This window comes from Arachis ipaensis, chromosome B10, assembly GCF_000816755.2.
Source record: "Arachis ipaensis cultivar K30076 chromosome B10, Araip1.1, whole genome shotgun sequence".
NCBI lineage: Eukaryota > Viridiplantae > Streptophyta > Magnoliopsida > Fabales > Fabaceae > Arachis > Arachis ipaensis.
The window spans coordinates 898,150-909,733 of record NC_029794.2 but is presented as its reverse complement, the minus strand read 5'-3'; the positions used below and the strand labels follow the sequence as shown (position 1 = coordinate 909,733).

The window sequence follows — 11,584 nt, the reverse complement described above, 5'->3', positions numbered from 1 at the left end:
AATTAGGTGCAACTTTTTTCTATTCTTTGTTGTCTGTTGCTTGTTGTTTGTTGGTTGTTATTATTGTTTTATTTCTTAGTGTGCTTGTTTTGTTGTTTTTGAGTCTCTGTAACTCTTTTTCCATGTTCGAGATTTCCGAGAGGGTGAAAACTTATCAAAGAAAAAAAAAAGGTAACCAAATTATTTGATGACGACAATAATAAATATCCCTTAAAATATTAATGATGTAGTTATTTCATTGCTTATATATACAATTTGCCAGCTGAGATTTGAAGAATAAAACTTTGAAGTATCACTGATGAGTAGAAATCTTTGTACAAAAATAATATACTCACCTTCACTTTTTAAGTAATGCTAAACAGCCAAAACTTGTCTTATTTAATATTTATTAATTATCACAATAATTAATGAATACTAAATAAAATAAGTTATGGTTATTTTTGGCTAATTTTCTTTGGCTACCAAACATTTCTGCTCTTTCCAGTATATTAACGGAGGGAGAGAGAGAGTAGAGAGTATTAAGTGATTAGGGTATTTGCAAGAGATTCTTGTTAGAAAAATCTGAATTATTAATGGTTGTTGGGTAATAGATGTGCTTTGATTTCAAATAATGACAACCATGTTTAATTTGTTAGATATTGTTAGCGCGTTGTCTTAGTTAGCATACCTGTTTGCTGTCTCACAATTAGGGCTGGAAGTGAGCCAAGCTGAGCCGAGCTAGACCAAACTCAAGCTCGGCTCACGAAAATTGAGCTTGGTTCACGGCTCGACTCATTTACAATCGAGCTTATTTCTTAAACTCAAACTCGGCTCACCAAAAGTTCACGAGCTGGCTCGAGCTCACGAGCTAATGAGCTGAGCTTATCCAAGCTCAAGCTCGACTCATTTAATTTATGAGCTCAATTTCAGGCTCAAGCTTGGCTCACTAGCTCATGAGCTTAGCTTATCGAACTGTTAACGAGTCGAGTTCGAGCTGGCTCATGAGCTGGCTTGACTCACTTCCAGCCCTACTCACAATGACATTAGATATAACTTACAGTTTATATGCAATGAAAGCATAGATGAGTGGAATCCCCCATCCATTGGTACTTTTAAGATTAATTGTGATGCTAGTTATTTTGGTTCGGGTGATAGTGTTAGTTTTGTTTGTGTTATTAGAGATTGTAATGGGAGCTGGCAAAGGGGGTGTTTGGGAATGATTGAGAGTAATAGTATTCTTCAAGGAGAATTGTTTGCTATTTGGAGAGGATATCTCTTAGTTTGGGATGTGGGTCAACAAGATGTTATTTGTGAGACGGATTGTGTGGAAGCATTTAATCTTGTTACTCAAGATGGTTTTGGGTTTATTGATCCACTGGTGCTCAAAATAAGAGATATCATGCATTGGAATTGGCGGGTTGACTTTCGTTTGATTATGAGAGATGCAAACACGGTGGCAGATACTATGGCAAAGATGGCGATGAAGGTACAACTTTCGCATGTGGAGCTTCTTTCACCTTGGGAGGAGTTTAAGAGTAGTCTTAAACGGGACTGTCCCTCTATTTAGGCAGTTCCTTATTTTGTTTATTTTGTTTTTCTTTGTTTAATTTATTTCAGTCACCAAAAATATCACATATGAATGCAATTATTGCCATTAAATCAATCAGGTTAAGCATATATGTATGCACTCTAATCGTGAATCAAAGACTCATACCTGTTTGTGTGATTTACCCTTTGATTTATGAGTAGAGATTGAGAATGTGAGAATTTTTGTATATTCAACATAAAGCACGTAGACCACAATACATGGCAAATGACAAATGCCCAACGACAGAGAGAAAAAGCATCGCAACTTGAAGAGGTGTACATGGTTCGGTCCGACCCGAAGACTTGGCCTGGTCTCGAATATTTTAGGGGCTAATTTAGTGTGATTTTATCGGGTCTAGGGTCGGGTAAGGGTCTCAAAAATAGATCCGGTCATTATTTCGGGTCGGATTCGAACCATTGCACGGGTCACCCGAACTCGACTCGATGGTCCGGTCATCATACACAATTAATATTTTGTGTTATTAGTGGTGAATGATAGCTATTCTTATGTGAAATTTAAATATTGTAAACCTTAATATTTTGTGCTATTAGTCATTATAAGATTATAAGTTAATGTTTTATGTTTAAAATGCATAAGACTTTAGACTAATGCATAATATTGTGTTATTTGTATTGATTTAAATATTTGGTGTTATTAGACAATATTAATATTGGTTATGGTTATGCTTTAATTTTAGAGAAGTGTTGGTTCTTGTTATATTTTTTTAAATAAATTTTACTATGTGAATTGTGAAATAATAGTTGGAGATTATGTGATTTTTACATGCTAAAGACCTGGTTTTCATCCGGTTTTTATTCGATTTTTACCCGATCCGAAGGTGCGTAGGTTTCATCGAATCTAAGATTGGGTTAGGATCTAAAAATTACGTCCGATCTATATTTTGGGTCGAGTCTGAATTAAGCCAAACCTAATGTGGCCCGGGTCCATGTACACCCCTGTCAACTTGGTTATGCTTATATTCTATTTTTCTTGAAAATACGCACACATACATGTTTACTACTAATTGTTCATCGTTTTTCATTTTAATTTATGCTTTTGTTTATATAATAATATAATCTAATAGAATATGAGATCGGATCCCTCTACAACATGTCCATCTTCACATCATGTTTTTGTCTCTAACCTGTCCCTCTGCATAACGTGAGCACGTTCTCTGTATAGCCTTAGGTAGCTTTCCAAATTTTTTCGCTCTATATATGCATATGTATGTATGTATGTTCATAAAAAAAATGTTTGATATATGTGATACAATTCATCAGTTTGTAGATAGAATAATAAGATGAAATTTGAATTAACCAAATTTGGAGAGTAATCTAATTACCTTATTTTTTTAAAGACTATTTTTTTTTTACCAAAGATAAGAGACTCGAATTCGTAACCTCTTAATTGAGTATGAGGAGACTATGCCATTTGAGCTATTACTCATTAGCGTGTTAGACACTACTTTAGTTTCCAAATTTCTTGGAATAATATTATATTGGGCTTATATAAAAGCTAAAAAGTGATTATTGTATATTTTGCTGCTCCTTTATAATATCAAATCAGTATCTATCTTTAGAGGAAGTTATAGACTTAATGATCTCACATTACATTAATCTAGATAAAGAAATAAATAATCAAGGGAATAACAAAGTAATATAATAAAGAGAGGTTAATATAATTAAAATTCAAGCGTATTAAGCTTAAGCAATTAAGCAAGTTTCGTTGTTATTCTTCTTCGATTCTTCGATTTCACAAGCAACGTAGCCTCTCCTCCGATCAATCTAAGGCCAACGCTCCCGCCAATCTCAGCTACGGTATTATAAAAGCCACAACTTTTCGAGATTCAATTTCTTTGAGAAAACAAAATTAACATGAAAAATTAGAAAATAATGACGATCACAGATGGAAATCATTTAATTTCAGATCAATTTTTTAAACACTATTTCAAGATTTCATTTTAGATCAAGTTTATTTGAATAGAATTGAAATGTGAAGTACATTTGGTGGTGGAAATTAGGAAAAATGAGTGCGGTGTTTGAAGGTTACGAGCGTCAATACTGTGAGCTGTCTTCAAATCTGTCAAGACAATGCAGTGCAGCCTCTTCTCTTGATGGAGGTAGTAATAGTTCTTTCTTTGATTTGCTTTTTAGAAAATAATTAATTAGTTCTGTGGTGCAGAGCAGAAGAAGCTGAAAATTTCTGAAATAAAAGCTGGAATCGATGATGGTGATACATTGGTACAACAACAAGACTTGTGCACGTCGTCATTTTTAGTTAATATTTTGAAATGTCTGGTGATTGATATTTGTTATACGGTGGAAACTCAGGTGCAGTCGACTTCACGTGAAGTAGACTTCACCTTAGTTTTCACCTTGTTATATATATATCTAGATTCGAAAAATGGAGCTTGAAGCAAGGAGCGCAAGCATGAAGGCATCTCTTCTTGTCAAGTTAAGGGAATACAAAACGGATTTGAACAACTTGAAAAGTGAGCTTAAAAGAATCACATCGGCTACTAATAATGATGAGTTGTTGGAATTGGGACAGGCTGATACATTGGCGGTTGGTATCATTCTTCTTGCTCTGTTTTGGTAGTTAATTAGTTGATGTAATGATGATAGCATGCAGGTGTCATCAAACGATCACAGAGAAAGACTGGTAATGTCTACAGAGAGATTGAATCAGTCGTCTGAAAGAATAAAGGAGAGCAGGAGAAGCATGCTGGAAACAGAGGAGCTTGGCGCCGCCATCCTCCAAGATTTGCATCAACAACGCCAGTCACTACTTCATGCCCACAACACGGTAACTTCAAGATTTAGTACCACTCACCTTACTAACTAACTAACTAACTAACCATATACGCAATGCAATGCAGCTTCATGGAGTGGATGATAACATCGACAAAAGCAAGAAGATTTTGACAGCCATCTCAAGAAGGATGAGTAGGAATAAGTGGATTCTTGGCTCCTTCATGGCAGCCATAGTCCTTGCAATTATAGTTATCTTAACCATTAAACTCTCTCGTTAGCCCCCTTTCATGTAACAATACTTATTTTTATATTTAAAATAAAAATAAAAGAAATTAGCGGCAGCTTCATAGAGTAACTAAAAAGCTAAGGAACCAAGTTGGGTTGGTCTAGTGGTTAGCTCATTAGTCCGCTTAAGCAAATGTCGGGGTTCGAATCCCGCCTTGTGCATGCAGCAACTCATTGGTCAGCAACAAACCCTTAAATGGAGCTCAGTACCGCGACGGATTAGTTCTTGGCCTGTCGGGATGGGGGATACCATGGAAAACCAAAAAAAAAAACTAAAAAGCTAAGGAGGTGGAATCATGAATTCATGATTCATGAATCCATCCAATGTGGAAGTTGAAGTACGTCGCCGGTCGTCTCAGTCCCAATCGCACATTCCCGACTGCCCTACGCCTCTTCAACCACGCTTCCACCCAACGCCACCCTCCTCAACCTTCCTCAACCGTCATCTCTCAAACCAACTTCTCCAGAGCCATCTCACTCACCAAACAACTCGTCCTCTCCAATTCCCACACCGCCTGCTCCTCCCTCTTCCACGCGCTCACCCACTCCCAAGCACCCAACTTGGCTTCCGTCCTCATAGTCGCCTTCTGCGAATTGGGTCATGTCCAAGAAGCTCTTTCGGTGTATAGAAACGTCTCTTCTTTGCCTCTCTTGAAGGCTTGCAACGCGCTTCTTCACGCCCTCGTCAACACCCACAGATTTGATTCACTGTGGGAGGTCTATGGGGACATGGTGTCGCGTGGATTCTCCCCTACCGTTGTGAGCTACGGCATTTTGATGCAGGGCTGCTGCAGCCAAGCTGATTCTGTTGGTGCACGCAAGCTATTTGATGAAATGCTCCACCGCAAAATTGAACCAACCGTTGTGGTTTACACTATTATGATCAGTGTTCTTTGCAATGAGGGTCGAATGGGAGATGCCGAGGGCGTCTTCCGTTTGATGAGGGAATCCGGAGTGGCGCCTAATTTGTACACTTATAAGACTCTCATGGATGGTTATGGCAAGGTAGCTAATGTGATCCGGGTTTTCGAGTTGTATGCTGAAATGCTCTGGCATGGATTGCACCCTAATGTTGTCACATTTACTACTATGATAGATATTCTGTGCAAGGTGGTGGGGGATCTGAAAACGGCAAGGAATTGCTTTGTGTATATGGCAAAATTCGGGGTTGTCCCTAACGCGTATGCTTATAATTCTTTGATTGACGGATGCTGTAAGGCTGGGAACTTGTCAGAAGCAATGCGTTGGAAGCTAGAAATGGAAAGGTCTAAAATCTCTCCGGATGTTTTCACTTACAATATCCTCATTAAGGGTCTGTGCGACTTGGGGAGATTGGAAGAAGCTGAGGGTTTGATGCAGAAGATGGAGGCTGCAGGAGTTCTTGCGAATTCTGTGACATATAATGTGATGATTGATGGGTACTGCAAGAAAGGCAATATGGAGAAGGCCATTGAGGTGTGCTCTGAAATGGTTGAAAGGAAAATTGAACCCAATGTCATAACGTATTCTACGTTGATTGATGGGTTTTGCAAGAACAGGAGTGTAAATGCTGCAATGGGCATGTACACAGAAATGGTAATCAAAGGTCTTGTGCCGGATGTGGTGACTTACACAGCTCTGATTGACGGGCATTGCAAGCACGGGAACATGAAAGAGGCTTTCAGGCTGCTCAAGGAGATGCTTGATGCAGGATTAACACCAAATGCGTTTACATTTAGTTGTTTAATTGATGGCCTTCTGAAAGACGGAAGAACATCTGATGCAATCAAACTGTTCTTGGAGAAAACCCGAGCTGGTTTCGCTGGAGTTAAAATGCATAGCAGCCTGTATTCTCCAAACAATGTGACGTATGTGATTTTAGTTCAAGGTTTGTGCAAAGATGGACAAATTTTTAAGGCAACTAAGTTTTTGCGGATATGAGACATAATGGTTTCCAACCAGACATGCTAGTTTATGTTATAATGTTGCAAGCACATTTCCGATACAAGCACATGCTTGATGTAATGATGCTGCATGCAGACATGGTGAAGACGGGGGTTGTGCAAAACGCTTCGGTACATCGTGTATTGTCTAGGGGCTATCAAGAGAATGGATATCTGAGATCAGCTCATTTGTGTTCTGAGTATTTAATGGAAGAAGATGGTATGCAGCATTCTTAATCAGCTCCTTTTTTGTTTTTCAAGAAAAAAAGAAAAAAAAATTTCGACAGCTCTAAATAGATTAGACCAATAAGCACAGCTGAATTAGGAGGTAGTGCTAGTTGAATCAGAGATTTCATAATTCAAGCCCCTGTATGCAGATGTATCAAAACTCAAAAGGAAAAGTTTTGCTACCCAAAGAGTTGTATTGCTCTAGAATGATTGCCCAATAGGAGGATATATGTGGTTTCGACAAACAATAAAAATAAAAATAAAAATGAAAAAATAGAACATTTCTGCTATGAATACTGGCCAAAAGTGTCAACGAAAGTATATTCATCAATGCATGATATCAGATTTCTGCTAACCACATAGCATTGTTGTTTCGTATTTGTGAGTCACTTACACGGTTCATTCATGACACCCTTGAAATGGTTCACCCCTTTGGTTCAAAGGAGTGTGAACAAGTTGGTTTATGTACCCATGTCTACGTCGAATCGCAAAGCCCAGTTCCACAATATCCTCAAGCCACCAAAGCCAAACCAGACCCTTAAGAAGTACCTTGATGGTAACAACCCCACCAAAGTGCTGCTACACTTCAGATATTTGATGAGAGAAAGAACCACTTTCAACTCAATAGACAGCTTCACTTTCCTGTTTGCCCTCAAAGCCTGCAACAAGAGACATTCCTCAATCCATGGAAAACAATTGCATGGTCTCATCACAAAATTTGGATACAAAGACATAGTCCAACTCCAGACATCACTTCTGAAAGTGTATGCTGAAGGGGGAAACCTGTGCAGTGCCCACCAAGTATTTGATGAAATGCCCACTAAGAACATTGTATGTTGGACCTCTTTGATTTCTGCATATGTTGACAATCATAAACCCAACAAAGCCTTAGAGACGTTCAGAATGATGCAGATGGACAATGTCGAACCTGATCAAGTCACAGTAACAGTTGCTCTCTCCGCATGTGCTGATACTGGGGCACTGGAACTGGGTAATTCGATTCATAATTTCATCCGGCGCAAAGGAGGGCTGAAAATAGATTTGTGCTTGAATAATGCTCTCATTAACATGTATGCTAAATGTGGGGATATCACTACAGCAAGGAGATTGTTTGACAGCACAAAGATCAAAGATGTCACAACTTGGACGTCCATGATTGTGGGGCATGCGCTGCATGGTCAAGCATATGAAGCTCTTGAGCTTTTCTCAGAAATGAACACGGGCTTCAACGTAGTCCCAAACGATGTAACCTTCATAGGAGTTTTAATGGCTTGCAGCCATGCAGGATTGGTTGAGGAAGGGAAGCAACATTTCAGAAGTATGACCGAGGATTACGGCATTCGGCCTAGAGAGGCTCACTTTGGCTGCATGGTGGATCTTTTATGTAGAGGTGGTTGTCTAAAAGACGCATATTACTTTATTATGGAGATGCCGGTGCAGTCTAATGCAGTCATTTGGCGAACCTTGCTGGGGGCTTGCAGCCTCCATGGTGAACTGGAGCTAGCTGCAGAAGCTCGGGAGAAACTGCTCAAGTTGGACCCTAACTATGTGGGTGATAGTGTTGCTTTGTCCAATATTTATGCAGATAAAAGGATGTGGAATAACAAGATGATTGCTAGGAATCAGATCAAACAATCAAGAGCTCCTGGTTGCAGTTCCATTGAGGTGACAAGTGGAGTTGGTGAATTTGTAATTGTCAATAATCCTTAGAAGAGGGAAAGATATACCTTGCTAATCAGAATACCTATGAAAGGGTCGTTTAGATATAGAAGCAAATTCAGCAAAGCTGTTAAGTTGTAAACAAACTTTGTAACCATGAAAAGAAAAATGATAATATTTATCATCAAATGACACCTTTCAATTAAGGTAAAAAGCTCTTTGTCAAAGGCTCGAGGTGAATTTTCTGCCAGCTTAGTTTATCAAAATTGATAGGTATGGTTATGGCAGTATAAACTAATAATACGTCAAAATTAACCTCCATGATTAATGACACAATAGTAGCTTTTGAGTTTTTAAATAAGGTAAAAATAAAATACATTAAGCTTCTTTGATCCTCTCTTTCTTTTTTCCCCTTCTTTCCAGGAGAACATATTAACATAGTGCTAGTAGTAATTTTATTTATTTAATCGAATTAAAATTGTTGGAAAATATATAGCAAGAATGAGTTAGTTGTATAGAAGGAAGGAATCCCGAAAATAGCTTACATATTTCATGGTTAGAATTGTCGGAATTTAAATCTTTCATGGTCAGCAATGGGGTAGTTTATTCTAAATGAATAGATTCCTGTTTCTTCTTTCCAAGAATTCTGCACCAATCATGCTTATGATACTCAACCAAAAATAAGATTCTTAGTCCCACAATGAATTGAAAACTCAATAACAACTTAAAAAGAAATATGAACAAATGATGGAGATATATGAATCATATATTGCTACATTAGCAATGATGTTTGAACAGACCACCCACTAACTTAAGAACCCTACCAAATGCAATTAAACTCAAAGAAAATTACCTTTGCAAACTCTGCTGGTGGGACCTTATCTCCTTTGCAAAATCATATATGAATCAACTATTAAAGCCTTTTGCACACGTAATATACGCTCACTCCATAGAGCTCTCAATTTTGTAGGCACCAAGCTTAAAGAATGAAACCATTTGAGAGTAAATGTTTTAATCGAAACACCAAATTCAAATAAATTTCTATGATCGGAGCAGGAAAGTTTAATAACATCTATATACAAAGAAAATCAAGTTAGCTTCTAATCAGCGTGACATCAGTAGTATACGCCCTAATCTCGAGTTGACATGCTGACAGCCTAGTATCATGTTCTAAAGGCTTCAACTAGGAGCCTAATTAGTGTTCAGACCATATAGCACTGTGTCTTGAAAAGCTACTTTCCTTCAAGGAGAAACCATGTTGAAACTACTCAGATTCAGAATCTGAAAGTGGCATTTGATAAGCACCCTTTGGTTCCGAATCCGTCATAGAAGGATGCTGATTTTTAGTCGAATCTTTAGTTTGCCGCCTTCGGAGACCATCTCTTGGTCTCCGATTTCTTTCATCCTGGGAAGGTTCCTGTCATAATGAAAGGCAGAGATAGTACATTCCTTATATTACTTTTTCTCCTTATAAAATGTTGAATTATTTTCCAAAACCAAAGATGTGAAAAAATACCAGAATGTGATACATGTTCTGCTATGCAAGATTTAGCCAAAAATTACCTCAGAACTTGGTTGACTTTGTGGATTTGATTCAGATGTCTGAGCTTGTTGGTTCCTTCGGAACCAAATGGTACCCATAGAAATTAATGCTCCCAGAAGCAAGAAAGGACCAATTCTTGGATCCTCTTGGTAAACCAAGAGTCCTCTAACAACACCCTGAATCCTTTGCTTGAGATTTTCCAAAGGAACCTTTTGCGCAGTTCTAGACCAACCAGGATCTTTGTCATCTGGAACAAGAGCTGGAGTTCGTAGTGTCTGTGAAGATGCCACAGAAATAAAATAAGAAAACTATAAAGAATTTGAACCCATCAATACCTATCTCTCATTTGAATGCATCAAAATGAATGGCATTCATGAAACTATGATCACATAAGCAGATGAAGTTTTTGAATACAGCAATTAATCATAATTCAAAAACAAATAATTGATTTAAGGAGGCAGAGGAAACATCCCAAGTTATGTCCCTATGTTATATAGTGCTAACAAGCAAAACTTGTAAGTTAAAACCTAAAAAAGACTTACAAAGAATGGTAATTCTCGTGTCACCATCTTTTATTATACTTGAAATCCATTGGCTTATCTGCAGAAAAACAAAAAAAAAAATAGAAAATATAATGAGAAAAACTGGATTTAACATCATTATGTCAAGTAATCAACATAATTTTTGATAAGTTATAAAAGAAATGCCAAACTACTTATGGCAGAGAAACATCATACAAAGCACCATTGGCGATGTGGAAATTTCAGTGTAAAAGAACGAACCTCTGAGATATCATTTGCACCCTTATATCAAGCCAAGCAAACGTCAACCGCTTGCTAATAATTACAGTTATTTAAAGTTGACTGATTAAGAATTGTTTATCTATACTTAAAATTGATGGTGAAGACATACTTAAAAGTGGTATAATTATAAGCAAGTTTTACTTTTATTTCATCTTCTTTTTTTTTCAATGTTAATCTCTTAGCTATATGTTAAAATATATAATCATGAGAACCCATGTTTATCTAAAGGATGGAATGTATTTTCAGTTATTCTTTTTTATCATAAAATTATAATACATAATAGAAATATGTATTATCATTGTAATGTTTTCTGCTTTTTAGTATATTATTATATTATTGTTGAGTGAAAATCAATAAATCATATGAAGATATGTTGTATTGTAATTGAGTTGTTTACCCGAATAAGTGATTTTAGGAAAATTAATTGAGTGAAACACACACACAATCATTTATGTTTGAACATCTAAAACTCTAGGTCCAAATTTAGCATAAATAAAATACTTAGAGAAGGTGATGAAGGAGAAGAAGTAAGTGGATGCAAATAGAAGAAACATGATTAGGAAAGAAAGTATTGAAAACCAAATAGCATCTAAGAATGAATTTGGGAAGAGCTAAGTAGATATAAGCAACAGAATTAGCTTCTCTTAACATGCGTTTGAAACAAGCTTTTCAGTTTTGTTATATCATTTCCTCCCTTCCTAATCTTTTTTAGTAGTCAAGTATGTATCTTACTCCCGCATTTCTGTGGGACTATTAACTTTTGTATTTTATGGCCAGCACTTAACCATAAAAAAAAAGTGAGTGATTTTTTATCATTGGATGTA

The 11,584-nt window shown here is 37.0% G+C and overlaps 4 protein-coding genes across 4 annotated transcripts; 3 read left to right on the top strand and 1 right to left on the bottom strand.

Moving 5' to 3' along the window:
- On the top strand, positions 3,547-4,753 carry LOC107622456 (vesicle transport v-SNARE 11-like). The gene is made up of 5 exons (XM_016324352.2): positions 3,547-3,686; positions 3,749-3,807; positions 3,962-4,129; positions 4,199-4,372; positions 4,446-4,753. Exons 1-5 carry the CDS (start codon positions 3,593-3,595, stop codon positions 4,596-4,598), a joined length of 648 nt encoding a protein of 215 aa, XP_016179838.1. The 5' UTR covers positions 3,547-3,592; the 3' UTR covers positions 4,599-4,753.
- On the top strand, positions 4,930-6,525 carry LOC107623733 (pentatricopeptide repeat-containing protein At5g61400). The gene has a single exon (XM_016326092.2). The coding sequence runs from the start codon at positions 4,930-4,932 to the stop codon at positions 6,523-6,525; it is 1,596 nt and encodes a 531-aa protein (XP_016181578.2).
- Positions 7,116-8,641, top strand: LOC107623735 (putative pentatricopeptide repeat-containing protein At1g74400). Its single transcript, XM_016326093.2, has one exon. It carries the CDS (start codon positions 7,161-7,163, stop codon positions 8,463-8,465), a length of 1,305 nt encoding a protein of 434 aa, XP_016181579.1. The 5' UTR covers positions 7,116-7,160; the 3' UTR covers positions 8,466-8,641.
- On the bottom strand, positions 9,384-10,711 carry LOC107623736. The gene is made up of 4 exons (XM_016326094.2): positions 10,695-10,711; positions 10,500-10,557; positions 9,978-10,232; positions 9,384-9,831 (listed from the first exon to the last, which is right to left on the bottom strand). Exons 2-4 carry the CDS (start codon positions 10,524-10,526, stop codon positions 9,679-9,681), a joined length of 435 nt encoding a protein of 144 aa, XP_016181580.1. The 5' UTR covers positions 10,527-10,557; positions 10,695-10,711; the 3' UTR covers positions 9,384-9,678.

What these genes read in the sequence shown, in the direction of transcription:
- LOC107622456 (XM_016324352.2), top strand. Translation starts at nt 3,593, where the DNA reads ATGAGTGCGGTGTTTGAAGGTTACGAGCGTCAATACTGTGAGCTGTCT. An exon ending in AGCCTCTTCTCTTGATGGAG is followed by an intron (nt 3,687 to 3,748) that starts GTAGTAATAGTT and finishes TCTGTGGTGCAG; the next exon opens with AGCAGAAGAAGCTGAAAATT. An exon ending in TCGATGATGGTGATACATTG is followed by an intron (nt 3,808 to 3,961) that starts GTACAACAACAA and finishes ATATATATCTAG; the next exon opens with ATTCGAAAAATGGAGCTTGA.
- LOC107623733 (XM_016326092.2), top strand. Translation starts at nt 4,930, where the DNA reads ATGTGGAAGTTGAAGTACGTCGCCGGTCGTCTCAGTCCCAATCGCACA.
- LOC107623735 (XM_016326093.2), top strand. Translation starts at nt 7,161, where the DNA reads ATGACACCCTTGAAATGGTTCACCCCTTTGGTTCAAAGGAGTGTGAAC.
- LOC107623736 (XM_016326094.2), bottom strand. Translation starts at nt 10,526, where the DNA reads ATGGTGACACGAGAATTACCATTCTTT. An exon ending in CACGAGAATTACCATTCTTT is followed by an intron (nt 10,233 to 10,499) that starts GTAAGTCTTTTT and finishes GCATCTTCACAG; the next exon opens with ACACTACGAACTCCAGCTCT. An exon ending in AAAGTCAACCAAGTTCTGAG is followed by an intron (nt 9,832 to 9,977) that starts GTAATTTTTGGC and finishes TCATTATGACAG; the next exon opens with GAACCTTCCCAGGATGAAAG.